The sequence below is a fragment of the Oncorhynchus mykiss genome, chromosome 11 (genome assembly GCF_013265735.2).
Source record: "Oncorhynchus mykiss isolate Arlee chromosome 11, USDA_OmykA_1.1, whole genome shotgun sequence".
Lineage (NCBI taxonomy): Eukaryota > Metazoa > Chordata > Actinopteri > Salmoniformes > Salmonidae > Oncorhynchus > Oncorhynchus mykiss.
Genome location: NC_048575.1, coordinates 25,327,674 through 25,342,905, shown reverse-complemented (window position 1 = coordinate 25,342,905; position 15,232 = coordinate 25,327,674). Strand labels below are relative to the sequence as shown.

Below are 15,232 nucleotides of genomic sequence, written 5' to 3'. Positions count from 1 at the left end.
TAAGTGTCAAGACAAGCCTGTGCTGGCTCCTCATCACCGAGGTCATCAGATGCTAGTGGCTGGGGTAACTGAGGTGCAGGTGCTTGTTGTGATGTTACCCTCATGCTGCTGGTGCTATTGCCATGGATCTTCTCGATCTTGTTGGTCAGCAGGCGGTATGGGGGATGGGCGGGTATTGCATTTGCTGCAGGCTCCTCGACCTTGGAGGTCGGGCTAAATGGCTACTCGGTGAGCTTGGCGTTGGTCTCTACAAGGTGATCCTCCGTTTTTTTGGTCTTGGCAGTGCCCAGCCCTTTTCAGATATGCATGCTGATCAAAGCTTAGCCAACTAACTATAAATATTCAATGCGCAACTACCAAAACTTAACAAAGCTAGCTGTGTAGCTGTCTGCAAAAGTGAACAACCTCTTTCCTTCTCTGTGAGAAAAGAAAATGGTTAATTTGACCCTGCCCTGGGATCCAATGAGCTTCCTAAACAAGGTATTGAATTCAAAGGCAGTACCTTATGCATTCTGGCTAGGTGCCCAATCAGATGCATTTTGCAATATTAACTACTAAATAATACATTCCCCCTCCCTCCCCCCTCCTCAGATCATGAGCACACACCGGCATATAGCCTCTGTCCCATTCTACTGGCAGGCCCAGCAGCGCTACATTGGCAAAACCGGAAATAAATATAATGTCTTATGTTTATGGGGGGGTGCACAAATTCTATCTGGGGGGTCCATGCCTGGCATTGCCACCCTGTAGAGCTGGGGAAAATGAAAATTCCCCCACCCACAGAGCACGAGTGGTCACTGAATGGTTTGATGAGCATGAAAACAGTGTAAACCATATGCCATGGTCGTCTCAGTCACCAGATCTCAACTAAACTGAACACTAATGGGAGATGATGTCGCATCCCTTCAATAGAGTTCCAGACACTTGTAGAATCTATGCCAAGGTGCATTGAAGCTGTTTTTGGCGGCTCATGGTGGTCCAATGGCCTGCTAAGACACTTTATGTTGGTGTTTCCATTATTTTGCCAGTTACCTGTGTGTCACATTAACATAGGTAAGGTTGTATCAGATTCTGGTAGAAACACAACAGGCAGATCTTTCTTTCACTCCAACAGGTCAGGTCACTTAAGGCTTGGTAGCATTCATTAAGTCCCTCATGAGGTAACTAGATTGTCTGTAGATCTGTAACTGGACATTGTGTTTCTGCATGAGGCATGACAGGCCATACATACTGTAGGATACGGACGGTATTGTTCATGGGTGGATGTTCATGCCCTTGAATGCTCTGTGGATTGTAGAAGCATTTAACCCAAAAAAACAACCCACTGGTCACAGACGTCAGTTCAATGTAACGTTACGTTTGGTTAAATGTCACTATGTTAAAAGTTGGGTGAAAAAAATACGAATTTCCCTTTCGTTGATGACTTTTTGCGATTCCAATCAGTTTTCAACGTTGATTCAATGTCATCACATTAAAAAGAAATGTAAATGATGTTGAAACAATGTTGATTCAAACAGTTTTTGCCCAGTGGAAATGACCGTTTTTGTGGATTGTATTGAGAGTAAAGGTTTCATCTAAATTCAAAATATTGCCTTTTAAATTTGAAGGCCATGGATTGGTTCTTTTAAAGACCGAATCCGCAGTAAAGGAAACAGTAGCGCTGTCCGCCTCACCACTGCTATTGTTTTGTTGATAAAGCTTGAGGTGAGGAGCGTCGCACAACGCGGTAAAAACAACAACATTGCAGTACATTTTCTGCTGTTCTATCGCGCGTGCAATGATGTACGAGGGGAAAAAACGCTGCTTGTCTTTTGCAGTAACTTATATGGGGCGGCAGGTAGCCTAGTGGTTAGAGCGTTGGATCAGTAACCAAAGATCGAATCCCCGAGCTGACAAGGTAAAAATCTGTCGTTCTGCACCTGAACAAGGAAGTTTACCCACTGTTCCTAGGCCGTCATTGAAATAAGATTTTTTTCTTAACTAACTTTCCTAGTTAAATAAAGGTCAAATTCAGAAAATATGTTTGTTGCATTGAATCATTGTTTCAAGTTTTATTAGTCGTATGCACAGGATACACATGATATTCAACGTCCAATGAAATGCTTACTTGCAGGTTCCTACTCAACAATGCCACAACAATAAGAAATAATCAAATATCAGAATACGAACATAAAGTAAATGGCTTAGTAGAATAAACATTTTAGCATAAGTATAATAAAGGAAGGCACAATTTATAGTCCAATATTTACACATGTATCAGAGAAAGGGGAGATTGTGGGGCAAGAGTTTAAATTGTGCAGTATTGTAAGAGTCTGGTAGCAGCAGTTGTGATGTGTGTGTAGCATTAATATGTGTGTGTGTGTGTGTGTGTGTGTGTGTGTGTGTGTGTGTGTGTGTGTGTGTGTGTGTGTGTGTGTGTGTGTGTGTGTGTGTGTGTGTGTGTGTGTGTGTGTGTGTGTGTGTGTGTGTGTGTGTGTGTGTGTGTGTGTGTGTGTGTGTGTGTGAGTGAGTGAGTGAGTGCATGTGTGCTAAGGTGTGGGGAGTCAGAGCAGGTGGTCAGTCCAGTTCAAGTGTTCAGCAGTCTGATGGCTTGTAGATGGAAACTGTCTCTAAGCCTGTTGGTGTCAGACCTCATGCTCCGATACCATCTGCCCGACGGTAAGGGAGTGAACAGCTCGTGGCTCATGGCTGCGGTGTAACAATATTGTTGGCTTTAAATAAATAAATATATTCAATACAAAAAATATAGATTTTGTTTAGAAAATAATTACAAACAAATTATCCACCACAGCACACTCAAAACTAATATTACACCAATACAAACTGGTAACGAGTGCTATTCTATTCATATCATGGTATTAAAAGATACCAACAGTCGGCAACAGTTGTAAAACTAAATGCACAGAACATAACATTTAGAAGAACTTTCTATCAAAACAAAACCTGTTTTTTGTCACGTGATGTCAGCTAATGCATTAAATAGAAGAGAAAGGAGAGGAAAAGGAATTCTCAGCAGAGGGATCAGGGATTTAAAATACCAAATTCAGGTCTACTTGTCCATGGTCAGGGTAACCTGATATACACTCCCCTCGCCCTCCCCTACTCCCCTTCTTTACTAGTCTCCCACCCCCGAAAGTGTCAAATTAATACACCCTAGTAGTCTGTAATCAGTGGGTTGGGTCATTGTTTATACACTTGATAAATGCCTCCCCCGTAAAAGGAGAGAGTGGGTTCCCACAGAGTGGTTTCGGAAAATAATAAAATATCTAACATTCCTTTGGCTCTGTATAATGGTTGCAGGCCTGAAGCACAGGGAATCACAGGGGGAAACAACTTGGTGCCACTGAATATGCCACCCCTGGGACAAACAATGACCATTGAACTGTCCTTCAGATTTTCCACCTAGCACGTTTAAAGATCTAGTACCAAATCTGTCCTACGTGCTGTGAATGCAATGCTTAACAACATCCTACTTGAAACAACTCGATTTTTTGGGGGGCATAATGTATTTCCTAATTTTCAAGGTATTTTGTGTGGTATAGTGAATCTGAAACTGTTGCCCACAATAACAATTCTGTAAAACCTGAATGATTTAGGAAAGATTTTTTGACAGCTTAAGTACACATTTCTGTATTACAAATGTTATTGCCGAACTCAAGGCAGCAGCAGAGCTACTACCCTATACAGCTCTGTTACAGGGTGTATATATATTATACGCCTACTACATGTATTTTTTAAAGTGTCTAAGACTACTGGTCAGTATTTCACAAGTCATTACAAATATGTTAGCGACCATTTTGGTACACGTATACCACTCAGGCAGACGATAATGATTAAACTAGCCATAGTAGTGCTAAGTGATGTATCCATGTTGTCCACTTAGTGATTCCGCTCAAATACATCCCATACTACAAACACACAGCCGACTGTTCTCCTCAAGGTCGAGAGCTGCTGAACACACACCACACACCACACACACACAAGGTCAAGAGCTGCCTGCGAGGCAAAGGGGCTTCTCTGATGGGTTGACGCCACATGGCCCAATGTACACACATCTATCCCCCGTCCTGTGACATGGCCTGATAGCTTAATATAAGGCCAACAACATGTCAACCCTTACTGCCTTTCAATGAGGACTTCACCAAACAAATGCTTTAATACCAAACAGGATGAGCTGAAACCCACAGAGAATGTGAAATAAGACCATAGTGGCCAATCATCCTCTCACTGTGAGCGAGCAGTGCTGACTCTGTCCAGATTTATGATATGTTGAATTAGAATGAATATTGATTTTTGGCCAGGTTTTTTTCTCTCTCTCTGTCCGTCTTTTACAAAGAGTGATTGATGTAAGTGCATTGATTTCCAATCAATTGCTTCATTTTCATTTTATTTAAGCTTGAACAAATTACAATGCCTCCGCAGAGACAAACGCATTACTCTATCAACTGTACCTTGTGCTTTATCTGCAAACTGGTTGTTTGTAAAGTATTCCAGAAATAGTCTGACATTATGTGTTAAACTATTAGGCATTCTGTATTTGCCTATCAAAGCCTTCTGTGTTGAATGTGTTTTTGATGCCTTTATCAAAGTATTATGCCTCTGTTTTACCATGATTGTCCAATTATACTGTCCTACTAGTTGATATAATATGCTTTATCCCGGTATAAAGACACATACATAACTTAGAAAACTACCACAATGTTAATAAATTTTACATCAAGAGCTGTAGCCTAGACTTGGAGACAAAGAATGCCTCATTGCATGTTAACAGTGTCCATCAATGGAATGAAATACCTTAAAACAACTTAGTAATTGTCTTGACAATGATGCATTAAAGTGGGCCATCTTCTAATGGCTCTTTCCTGTGGCTATGCCTACTGGTTGCCTGGTTAGGATTGCATAATGATGATATAGCTTTAGGACCTAGCCTGCCTGGTCGGCTTTCTAAGATAAAAGTTGCCTGGTGTCATGCAGACACTACTGCATTCTCTGAATGTTTCAACTGATCAAGGTAGTGATAAGTCTGGAGCTACCTGGTAAATACTGTACCTTACAGAAGCTGAACTTGGGTTAGCCAGGCCTCAATTGTGCAACCACACAATGTACTGTGCCAGACAAAATGGGCCTCCTTCAGACTGTACTTAGCTGTACTTAGCATTTTACTCACAGAAAGACTACATCTGGTTATTTAAAAATCCTACATAGCAGCGCTGACAGCATACTGTGGGCTGGTCACAAGGTTCACAGCTTCACTCTGTTGCTGTAGGCTGAGCTACAGGATGTGAGGCAGCAATCCTGTCATGCATCAAGTACAAGCTGCAATGCATGGATGTGCAGTATCATTCGATCGATCCAAGACAATAATTCTAAATTGTATAATCTTCTATGTGAGTTTGCAATTAGGGTGCATCATAGTCAATCTCTAGCATAAAGGTTTCTGAATAGACCTCATTCAGTTTAAAGACCATCTTCAAAGCTACCATCCACCATGGATGACTCAATATATAATGGACAGCACCATTAGTGTGCACATAAAAAGGAATTGCTTTGAATTCCAGTGACAACTGAGGCCTGCTTCCTTTAGGGTTCCGAATACATCACCATATGACTACATCAGATGCTGCAAGCCACAAATATGCACCAACAGCTGATCATTCACAAAAGACTCTCAGTTCTAGAATCAGGAAATAATTCCAATGGAAACAATGAGGTTCTGTTCCAAATATGTTGTTTGCAACTCTTCTATCTTTAACTCAGAATGTCACTCAGGTCATGGTGATCACCGAGCCTTATGACTTCATCCTATAACTTTTCAATTATGAAAGAATCTATTTGGTGCCATTCCCAACATATTGGGAAACTATACAAGGAGGGGGTTGATACAAAGTATGCAATAGCGTAATGCCATGGTTGTAAAAATCTTCTGTGATGGAGTTACATTTGAGTGTGGATAGCAATTCACAGTTTATTTATTAATATCAAACTACTGTTAGAATAAAGCATATAAGATGACAGAATAACATGATTTTGTTGATGCACTATACATATGAGATGTTATGGAAAACTGACACTTATACAACAATTTTGAAACCTGTGTGGCTTCGAGCATAGATAGATAATTAAATAGATGAACTGCATTTGTGTGTGTTTTGGTTCTTTCGTTCAACTGGTCATAATTTCTAAGTAAATAGGATGTTACTGAGAATTAGGACAATCTCTTCAGCTCTAATCACTAAATGAGCAGCCTAAGCCTAAAAGCATTAATCCATCATCCTTCTCAAATCTTTAAGTCACTGCCACTGAATCAAATTCAAATATCATTAAAGATTGTTATTCTTTTTTCTAAAACAAGTGCAAGTCTCCAAATTTTTCAAACTCAAGTTTCCCCCCAAAAGTAACCTACTCTGCATGAGTGTGCTCTTCATAAAGTTTAAGGTTAAGCGTATCTAAATCGTTGACTATGACCATCTTTCAGTTGCAGGACAAACAAAATACTGGACAACTGCTGTGCATTCTGCATAGCTGCGTTTTACCAGAGTGGTGTAGCCTATTTGAGTCATGAGCGATGTGGCACTTGGCTCCCCTTGTGGAATTTAGCTGTAGCCTACTATCGTGCGACTGGAGACGGTGGTGTGTTAGTAAGAAATGCTAGTGTGTGAAACTCCGAACAACTTCAAAAAATAAGAGTTTGTTTCAATAATATAGTCAACAAAAAAAGCGTGTGTCAAAAGATTCAAACGAAATTCCAGTCATTCTCGCATACTGTTTCAAAAGTATTTGTCTTGTACTGTATGTTGAAACTCTGTCAAACAACTACACCGTGAAACTGTTTACAAAGAGGAAAAATTGTTGCTTCTCAGATGCGCTCTCTGTGGCGAAATATGCAGAGAGAGGCAACTCGCTGACAGTTGAATAGAGTACATCACACATATATATACTTTTCTAAAAATAGCTGTCCAATGAATGTGAAGGAACTACGAGTCAAATTCACCAATAAAAAAAGAGACAGGACCAAATTATGTCAGGAGACGATTATGATTGGTTGGTTGTGATATCATATGCGCGCGGGCAAGCTGATTCGAGTTCATTGGTTAACGTTCCAAAAGCGTAATGCTGTCACGAGGTGGTAGGTAGGTTGCGAGGTTTGAATAAGGAAGTTTACATGGTACGGGCTTCGCATTTAGTTCAGTGTTTGCAAATAGAGTAACTTCATCACCAGTAAGCAGTGGTCTGCCAACGGGGAAGCAAAACAACGCTTGTTTGCATTAGCTACAGATAGGATTGCATGTGAAATTTAAACAAGGATCTTACTTGCCTGTTCGAGAGTGACCAATATTTTGACTATTATATTGATTCTAAAGAAAAATATTTCAGTGCAGCTCTTTAGCCAACATTTGGGATTTGAAATGGATGTTCTACCCATGTGCAGCATCTTTCAGGAACTTCAGATTGTACATGACACGGGCTACTTTTCAGCTTTACCATCCTTGGAGGATTACTGGCAGCAGGTAACATTTTTATCCGTTCATTTGAACTGTTTCATTAAACTGAAATAAAGAGAACGTGACCAATCATACTGGCTGTTATCCTGGCATGACGATAGGCTACATGTGTTCAAGTACGTGCAAACTAATATTAATTGATACATTTATATCCTACTAATACACGTTGTTACGGTATTCTACAGCACTTTGTCAAACAGTTCCTCATGCATACATTTGTTTTCATTTTTAAACACAATGTAGATGATCAATGTGTCAGCTTTGTTTTGTAGTAGATGATCATGAATTGTAACATTGCAGAAGCGTCAGTAAGCTACAAACATGCAGAATTCCGTAGCTAGCTGGATGTGTCAAATTCGGCGCGTGTGCTAGAGAATGCGAAAAAGAACCAAGCGTGGTTCGTATTTCTAGGGACACCTCCGAATGGAGGACTAAACGTGTTATTTAACCGGTTACCCACAGATGCACAAGCTATGATCTTATCTTGTTTTATACAGATGGCTTATTCGAAGTAAAGCATTGTTGCCCGTCAAAGCACGGCACAAGTCTAGTTCAGTGAGCCAGTGTTTGACAGCTCGGGAGTCTCACTTGAAATGAATGAGACGCGACCAATATAATTTCCAGTAGTGTTGTGTTACTTCTGAGCGATGTTAAAGGCTTGTTTCTGAGCGATGCTACTGTAAGTAGCCATCATATCGGAAGTGAATTTGAAAGCAATGATTTGGTTCGAGTAACGGAGTTGTTGTCGTTCAAAATGCTGCGGAGCGGAACTCGTTCGTAAACAGATCTGTTGAAGTAGTCTAACCGGAATGAAGCCAATTCAACAATTACATTTTGAAAGTGGATGCAATTTACACCAATAAAGTGTAACATAACTGACCCCTCGTATTAATCATGACGGGATTGCCTCGTTTGTAGTCATTTTTCTGAAGATATTTGCAGTTCATACGTGATTGAAATCGATCCAAGTAGTTTCCTTCAGGCATTTGCGAGTCGGGCACGGAGCCAACTTCCTCGCTGCCATAAGAGAGATTTAACTCTTTCAACACAGCCACAGAGAAATACCGTCGAGACGGGTAGTGTTAAATATAAAAATGTAATATAACTTATTTTTACCAAAGAGAACTGGAAAGGTTATTTTACTTATCAAAACCATAGTTTGAACTAACCATACGGTTTATATTCCTCTGAAACACGTCGCATTAATTTGCATGTCGTTCAGTGGGTTTCAGTATGCTCATATCCACACTATCAAATGTCAGCAGTGACCAATTCCGTGCGAATTCGTGTGCGCATGAGAAGATAGTATTGCAACTGGAAATTATTGGTTTAAATTGTGGAAGGGGCATTATGTGCTTTGCCTGGGGCAGAATCTTTTTTTCTCCAACTGTTCATGTCAAACCAACATGCTGCCATACCTCCAAACAGATTACTCTTTATTTTATTTTTTGATGAATCCTCAAGATATAATATCAAAACTGAATTAATGTATTATAACATTGAGAAACTGAGTTCTGGGGGGGTAGGAAGGATGTGATTACATGCAATGCATCGTATCAGTCAGTCTGTGGCATCTGAATGAGTCTTGGGGAAGCAGGAAGTTCAGTGGCTTCCTTAAAAGGACACCAAATGTGCTCTGAGTCATTCATTGTACCACAGAACTGACAATGGATATAGTCCCTGTTCCTCCACACATACACACCGCTTAGGATATGCAGTTTATGACTGCTCAACTTGAGTATGTAAACATGTAGCCTAGCTAGCTTAAATTTGGTCACAACCATGTGATAGTCAAGAGCCCATTTCTTGTTTGAACATGTGTTTTCGTACTAGTGTGAAGCTGTAGTTTACTCAGACTAACCTTAGCTGGTCTGCCTTGTGAGCCAAGGGAAACAAGTTGCACAAGTCTCTTGTCATAAAACATCAATGAGGTTGATACTGCTTCATGTGTTGGTGGTATGGTAGCTCCCTGAAATGCAGTACACCTGTGATCTCTTCTATATATTCTAAACATCTGTTTTGTTTGTTCCTGAACCAGACTTGCTTGGAGTTGGAGCGGTATCTACAGAGCGAGCCTTATGTCTCGGCGACATCCGACATCAAGTTGGAGCCGCAGGAGCAGGACCTCTGGAGCAAGCTGATCTTGGCCTGCGGTGATAAAGCGATCGACTCTGACCCAAAGATCCCTCTGGTCAAAGAAGAGGACAATCAGGATGGCCAGATCTTGGAAACCAACAGTGTAAACTCTGACGCTAGCAGTGAAGCTTCAGACAGTTCCGTGGAGCTCTCGCCGACACACAGCTTTACCTTGAACCCTCTGGGGTCGGTTCTGGCCGGTTCTGGACCTTTTAGCCCTTCTATCATTAGCACTCCCCCATCCTCCCCAGAGGTCAGCTCGGAACCCAGCATCTCACAAGGCTGGGGAAGCGTAAACACAGAATTGACCTTGCCGGTAAAAGTCCGGACAGGCGGCATCGGAAAGAACTCGGCAAAGACTGGGCTGGTTGGTGGAGACGCGTCACCGGATGGGAGGAGACGGGTGCACAGGTGTCACTTCAACGGATGCCGCAAGGTTTACACAAAGAGTTCCCACTTAAAAGCACACCAACGCACTCATACAGGTGAGAAAGCAGACATTTCCCTATGCTATCACACCCCAGGCCTCTGCATTGCATAACCTTGGGGCAAAATACAAACCCTGTTGGCGGAAGTGACAGTGATAGTACTAAGTTTCCTTACTTCCTCACTGTTACACAAAAGCAATGTCTTATTTGACTGCCATTCTTTATTTAACCAAATGGTAATGCCTGTCTGGTTAGCTAGTTGTGTAATGTAATTTAAAGAGCCAAAGCCAGTTCATTGTGTGTCCTCATGCAGCCACAGAGAGAGTGCCACACAGTGCACTCACTCTCAGACTATTAGCCGTACATGACTGGATACCTAAACTGTGACCTAATCTATCTGGAATGTGTCTGAATGCTGTGGGGGAGGGGAGGCATTCATACTGAGGGATGCAGTCCCAGTGCACATGGGAATACAAGAGACTTGGGCTGTGTCCCAAATGGTACCCCATTCCCTTTATAGTGCACTACTTTGACCAGAGCCATAGTATGGCTAGTAGTGCTCTGTATAGGGACTAGGGTGTCATTTGAGATGCAAACATTAGCCATGGCTCTTCAAAACGGATTGTTTCGCCATGGGAAAAGGGAGGCTGTTGAGTGGGGGCCTGTATGGTCGTTTGACCGTCCCTTGTTTTTTTTTATTAGCAGCATGACATTGCACGTGTGTGGTTTTCTCCATGGGCTCTGACCCTTGAAGACCGCTATTACGTCCGGTGTATAAAGGACTTTCTGCGTTTCAAAACATGTTTTGCGTTGTGTTAGCGAAGTGTAACCAGTTCATTTGAATTTAGACCAAGAGTCATTGAGTAAAGTTGTAAAGCTGTCAAGTGACTACTGCTGCATCATCTCATCTGGTCATTTCCTTTCTCTTTACTACCAAAGGTCATTGACCAGAAGAAAGCTCACAATTTACAAAGACTTTAGCTTAGCACACAGCATTTTTTTTTTCTCACTTTGACTGGAGGTTAAAAATGTATTGTGCAATATTACATGCATTTCACAATTATTAATGTTTTTATTTTGTTTATTTCATAGGTGAGAAACCATACAGGTGTTCATGGGAGGGCTGCGAGTGGCGATTTGCACGGAGTGATGAGCTAACCAGACACTTCAGGAAGCACACTGGGGCCAAGCCATTTAAATGCAGTCACTGTGACCGGTAAGCTCCATCACTCTGCTATCTACAATAGAGACCACCTGCACCTGAGTGTTTACCCAATCCCTCTTGATACCATTTAATCAAGTGTTAGAAAATAATGATTGTTTTACTAGAGTTGTAACGATGTCTGTTCATTCAGTGATGTGAATAGCATTGCATTGTTAACAAGTGCATAATGAAAATGGTTAGTCATGCATAATGACATTCTTAAAATATGTAATTATATTGTCAGGCTTTTTATGTTCAATTGGAATCTGTACTTGTCTCCTTGACACACTTGTTGGTTTTTGTAGTAGTGCTGCTACTACTACTACTTTTTAGGTACCCTCCTGTTCATACTTTCCTTCTCTCTCTTTCTCTCAAGGTGTTTCTCCAGGTCCGATCACCTTGCCCTCCACATGAAAAGACACCTCTGAGCAGGTCGGAGCGGAGCGATGTTAGCCGTTTAGTGAAACTAACAAACGCAGCGAAAGGAAATGTCGTCTCCTAACCAGCCTCATGGTTGAACTGCCCTTGAGAGGAGCGAGCTAGGGGAGCGTGTTCTAGCCAAAGTATGCCATTTTGCACCATACCCAGTGCCTCCGGGATGGATGGACCCCTTGGAGAAAGAAGGCGCTCTGAAGGTTGCCTGTCCAAAAACCACAACAACAGAGGACAAAATCATGTACAGACAGACAGAAGGAAGCAGCCAATTGAATTGAGGGACTTGAAAGAAAAAGACAAAAAAAAAAAACTAAAACAAAGACAAAAAAATTATTAACGAATGAATGATTTGAATGTGTGGTTGGTGCATGATGTTTTTGAGGTGAAGCAACTGTCTCCTGGACAACTGATACACTGGTACTGCTTTACAAAAACGGTTGTCTGAGGTAAGCATGTGTGCACTGCGAATGTCTGACTTGGTTGACTGGCCTGTGTGCAAAGCGGGGGGAGCAAAGGCGGTCTGGTACCAGTGTTGCTGTGGACTGAATGGTGTCAGGGAGCAAGTTTTCTTTTCTTGTAGTTGTGAGTACGGGTGTGTGAGAACGTGACTGCCTGCCTGACTGTCAAGCAGCAGTGAGACTGAGTGAAGATTGGGGTTTCTTGCCAGAAGCCTTGAAGGTTGTGGTGTTGAGTGGTATGGGGGGGGGGGGGGGGGGGTGATGCGTTTTGTTTCCCCCCCCCATTCAGCAACCCAGGCCAGGGGAGAAACTCCACAATGTGAGTCCTGAGTGAGAGGAGCTTTTTTTTGGTGTTTGGTGCAGCTACTAAATGTGCAATGTGTTACGTAGCTTGTTTTTTTTTTACAAGTTACAAAGCAAATTTTTAGTCCATTGTATAAGCTGTGTGCTTAGAGGTATAACACAACTATACTATAACTTCAGTATCATAGACAGGTGTTGCATGGTTCTAGGGTTTGTTCTCTCTTCCTGTTATTCTGTAATCAGGACTGCAAATAGATTCCAATAAAAGCGCAGCTAAATACAAACGGTTAAATGTTACAATATTGTACATAAAGCCTTGATGATTTTTTTTTAATTATTATTACTTCAGTACTTCTTTCTCTCTTTTTGGTTTGAGAAACCACTACTGCTTACTTAGCAACTGAATCATTCATTCATTAAGCTATTTTTTTTTTTTTTTTCACTCATCGATGCCTTGAGGACTATCGGATTTGATTTTGTATATTCTATCTTCTTTTCTACCTGGTAATGCACTGTTGACGACCTTAATGGTGCCTTATGCAAGTGACCTATCCTTGTGGGGTGGATGACTACTCCTTGGAGAGGGGCGAGGGGGGTCACATTGTTGTATGGGTGATTGAAAAGCTTTATTAAGGCTCAATTTCACATGAACTTACTTGCACCTTTCCTTGTTTTCAGAGACTGCTAGGTCTATTAGCCCTATGTAGATTGTGAATAGTGTTTTGTGTTTAGAGCATGTACAGTAAAGATCCTCCCTTTTTAGGTTATATTGCATAGCACCCTGATGATCTATATAGTACATTCAGTCGCTTCAAACCAAGACTTGTGTAAAATAACTTCAAGTCATCATTTAGAGAGCACTTATATTATTAACCCAATTTACTACCACTGTAGTATCTACTGTATCTACGTAGTTATACACATTTGGTATCAAGTGACAATGTTGCTCAAAGGTACAAAAAAAACCTGATGAGACAATTGGACTAGATCTGGGCAGGTACCCTATTCCCTCTTTAGGTCACTACTTTGGGTCCATAGGGCCCTGGTCAAAAGTAGTGCGTCATAAAGGGAACAGGGTGCCATTTCAGATGCAGTCTAGGACATGAACTTGTGGTTTGCATAAAGACAAGGCTGACTTGAAGGGAATGTGATGGTGATGCAGCTGCTCTCAACAATGCCCTAACATTGGGTTTGTAGAGAACTCGGGGGCCCAGACTCACTGTAGGGCAATATCACCCCCCCCCCCTGCAACCAAAGCTGAGGAAAAACCCTAAAGATTTATTGTAATTAACAAGCTCCAGTTGGACAGCCCTTGCCTTGTACTGCATCTCTGTAATAAATTGCTAAAGGCTTTGCTGGCATAGAATTTATTACGGACTGCTGACTCTGGGAGTTTGCTATTGACCCGTCTGGGCAGCCGCAGTCGTTGTTTTGGTCCAGGCAGCTACATTATTATCAAAACCAACGTGAACAGGATTCTGAAGAGCGGGGGAAAAAAAGATCTACCCCCCCCTCCCCATTTGAAGCTGATTCATTGTTTATGTACACACTTGAAATAATTTGAAGACTTCAGGACATTTTTGCAGGGTAAGGGACCAAAATAATGTTAAAGGATAGCTTAATGTGTTATATTTGTCATTTTAAAAAAGTCTACTCTCAAGGATTGGTGAGATTAACATTGATATATAACAAAGTACAAACTTATTTTATTCAGTATCAGGGACATGCTTTGTGGGTGGAAAGGAATTTGACATTGCAGCAAGATCAGTGTAGCAGGGCCACAACATGGATTTTAGATCAGATTGTTGTAAGGGGGAGGATGAGTACAACTTGAAACGGCCTGCTATAATAAAATTACACCGCCAGCAACAGCAAGGCTTTTGTGGCACAGAATTGGAACAATGACTTTCTGTCTTTGTAACAGAACAGCAGCCAATATCTTTCAGGTGATAATCGAGCCTTAATTAAGCCTCATGTTTGCTTGCATCTTAACCTACAGTTTCCCATTGCTGTCTGCATCCCAAATGGCACTCTATTCCCTATTAGAGTACTACTTCAGACCAGGGACCATAGGGCTTTGTTCAAAATTAATGCATTATATAGGGAATAGCATGTCACTTGGGATGCACTCTGATTCTCTCTTCCTCTTCCACACACAGCGCCCCTTGTTCTTTACAGAATCTTTGTCAAAGAAAAAAAAAAAGGAAAAAAATCATTTTTGTAAGATTTTTTTGTTGTTGCTTTATGACATTTTATTTGAAATTGTTTTGCAAAATTGTTATATTTCTGTATGAATGTATTTTTTATTGGAATAATAAGAATCTTATCAGACTTATGCTTTGTTTCATTTTTTTTAAAATCTTCTCACTTTATTACATAGTTCATATTTTCAGGGCTGCAGATCGGTTTATGTAGTCAGAGGGCCGGTTTCCCAGACATAGATTTAACCTAGTCTTCTATCAAGAAACTCTCTCAATGGATAATCTCCATTGAACATTCCTTTTAGTCTGTGTCTGGAAATAACTCTGGGCCAGTTTTCAAATGGAAGCCAGTGGAACTAGCTTGGTCCCATCTGCTGTAGCCAACTCTTATATTTTAAGTAGTCTTATCCAGAGTGACTTACAGAGCGTAGTAAGTGCATACATTTTTCAAACTGGTCCTCCGTAGAAATCGAACCCACAACCTTGGTGTTGAAAGTGCGATTCTCTAACAGCCTTCATGTCATAGAGTTGGCTACTGCAACAGTATAGGATCAGGCTTGTAGAA

At 41.2% G+C, this 15,232-nt stretch overlaps 1 protein-coding gene across 1 annotated transcript; it reads left to right on the top strand.

The window, feature by feature from the left end:
* Positions 1 to 7,102: 7,102 nt before the first annotated feature.
* On the top strand, positions 7,103 to 14,798 carry klf6a (Kruppel-like factor 6a). Its single transcript, XM_021620592.2, has 4 exons — positions 7,103 to 7,508; positions 9,541 to 10,123; positions 11,159 to 11,282; positions 11,647 to 14,798. Exons 1-4 carry the CDS (start codon positions 7,407 to 7,409, stop codon positions 11,696 to 11,698), a joined length of 861 nt encoding a protein of 286 aa, XP_021476267.1. The 5' UTR covers positions 7,103 to 7,406; the 3' UTR covers positions 11,699 to 14,798.
* Positions 14,799 to 15,232: the final 434 nt, after the last annotated feature.